Source organism: Aplysia californica, unplaced genomic scaffold (genome assembly GCF_000002075.1).
Source record: "Aplysia californica isolate F4 #8 unplaced genomic scaffold, AplCal3.0 scaffold01247, whole genome shotgun sequence".
Taxonomy (NCBI): domain Eukaryota; kingdom Metazoa; phylum Mollusca; class Gastropoda; order Aplysiida; family Aplysiidae; genus Aplysia; species Aplysia californica.
The window spans coordinates 75,308-77,409 of NW_004798517.1; the positions used below are offsets into that span (position 1 = coordinate 75,308).

At 44.3% G+C, this 2,102-nt stretch overlaps 2 protein-coding genes across 4 annotated transcripts in view; one reads left to right on the forward strand and one right to left on the reverse strand.

Annotated features, from left to right (window-relative positions):
• LOC101854994 (queuine tRNA-ribosyltransferase accessory subunit 2) overlaps positions 1–728 on the reverse strand; it is a 22,933-nt gene extending 22,205 nt beyond the window's left edge. Inside the window, exon 1 of the mRNA XM_035973457.1 lies at positions 614–728. The gene's annotated coding sequence lies outside the window, so the exon portion shown is untranslated. The remainder of the gene's footprint in view (positions 1–613) is intronic.
• The window catches only part of LOC101854616, a 17,398-nt gene that overhangs the window by 1,014 nt on the left and 14,282 nt on the right, over positions 1–2,102 (forward strand). The window contains exon 1 of one of the 3 annotated variants that reach the window (XM_035973454.1): positions 864–1,064. The exons of 1 other annotated variant lie outside the window; for it this stretch is intronic. In XM_035973454.1, the coding sequence (XP_035829347.1) occupies positions 1,008–1,064 (57 nt within the window). In that variant the 5' untranslated portion in view covers positions 864–1,007. Of the gene's footprint in view, positions 1–863; positions 1,065–2,102 lie in introns of those variants that run through there. One more of the 3 variants, XM_005112350.3, reaches the window with a different exon arrangement.

Here is a 2,102-nt window from a genome sequence, read left to right on the forward strand (position 1 = left end):
GAGAGAGAGAGAGAGGGAGAGAGAGAGAGAGAGGGACCAGAGCGAGAGAGAGAGAGAGAGAGAGAGAGAGAGAGAGAGAGAGAGAGAGAGAGAGAGAGAGAGAGAGAGAGAGAGACGAATGCAGGGGGTGGCTCACTGTTTGTGTAGAACAGCCCCAAGATTAGATCGAGATCTAGAATCTAATATCTAGATCTAGATCCAGAATCTATATCTAGATTTAGATCTAGATCTAGATCTAGATCTAGATTCTAGATCTAAATCTAGATAGATTTCTAGAGTAGTGTACTGTGTCTGCTGTGTCACGTAGATCTCAGGTCTCAGGCGACTTTGTAGTTTCGTTCGTTTAAGTCAAGAGTAGGGGGGTTTCAGGGGGGCTTGCCCTCCTCCTGACCTAATAAAAATATGGAAAGGGGGGGGGGGGGGGTTCAGGAGGGCATGTTCGCAGTTAGACTGCTTCTCTGCTCTTGGTGTACATAGCCTATTTTTGGTCATCAAGACCAAGACTTCTGGATTACTTCTCTGGATGTAAACATGGATTGTGGACTTAAACTTGCCCACAATTCCAATAGCCATGACAGAGTCAGAGTCACTATCAAGGTGCCACATAACCTACTTTGTCTCTGAGAATCGTCGACCCAAGCCTAACACAACAATGATGAGGCGAAGCCTAAAAGTGGTAAATGTAAGGAGTAAGGAACCGGGCGATGGCAAAACTGAAGTGAAAGTAGAGTCAAGTCAAGCACGGGTGCAATGTTTACTTCCTGTTGATTCTTCAGTGGCTCAGAACAATAATTGCAGGTCGGATTGGATTCCACGTTTGATTTTATCGCATTTTGTGTGCTGGGCGGAAGTGATCTTCGATAAACGTAAACAAACCAGGACAATCCTCAATTGCTGCACTATCCGATAATGATGATGCTTTCTTCCAATTGAATTGCAAGCGTGTTGATGGACAGCTAGATTCTAGTTTTTATGTTCTTTTTTTTTGTTTGACTGAGGACGAGTATATGTGCGTTGCCATACAATTAGCGAACTGCTGGTTCTACTGTCACTGTGGCCTGTGTGTTAGTGTTGTTAGGCCACCTCTCTATTCTCACCCGGGATGAGAATAGTGCAGGCGAGTCTTTTGGCTATTCTCACCCGGTGCGCGTTCACCGTTATAGCCTAGATCTAGGCCAACAATTTTTGCGTTCACCCTAAACCACAGAATTCTACACTGTGATAACAGAAAAATTGTAGTATTCTGTGCCGTGAACAAACGTTCCATTACAACTGTAGTCTACTAAAAGCGTACAATTTTGGGCGCTTTTTGAAACTTTTTCGGTAGTTCCCACCCCGCATTTGTTATTCGCCGGTTTTGGCCCCAAGAGTAGGGGGGTTTCAGGGGGGCTTGCCCCCCTGACCTAATAAAAACAAGGTGGGGGGTTTCAGGGGGGCATCCTGAATTTTACCACAATTTAATGTTTTGCAGTTGTTAGGTTTGACATCTTAGCTTGCCGCGAATCAAACGTATATATATATAGATCTAGACGTAGGTCAGGCTCTATCAAATAAGGGGGGTGGGGACTACCGAAAAAGCGCCCAATTTTGTATGTGGGCTGTGGAGAGAGAGAGAGAGGAGTAGCGCGAGAACTTCTGGTCAAAACTCAAAATAAAATGGCGACCCGCGTAGTTCTGCTCGATTCGAAAAGTTAAATAGCCGTAGCATCTTTGTAGACAACCAAATTAATTTACTTTTGTGTTTTGACATCATTTTTTAACTTTGTTTTGGTCAATTTGATCGTCCACACCGATAGACAGTATTCAGAAAGAGACAGAGAGAGAGAGAGAGGGGAGGAGTAGATCTTGCGAGAACTTCCGGGCAAAACAAAATGGCGACCCGCGTAGTTCGGCTCGATTCGAACAGTGAAATAGCCATAGCATCTTTGAAGACGATCAAATTAGCTTACTTTTGTGCTATAACGTAATTTTTTCTTGGCTTTTATCAATTTGATCATCCACACCGATAGACAGTATTCTAAAATGAGGAAAAGCAGGTCTTGTTTCGCACCGGGTGAGAATAGCCTACGCTGGCAAGTCTCACCCGGGGTGAGAGGTAGATC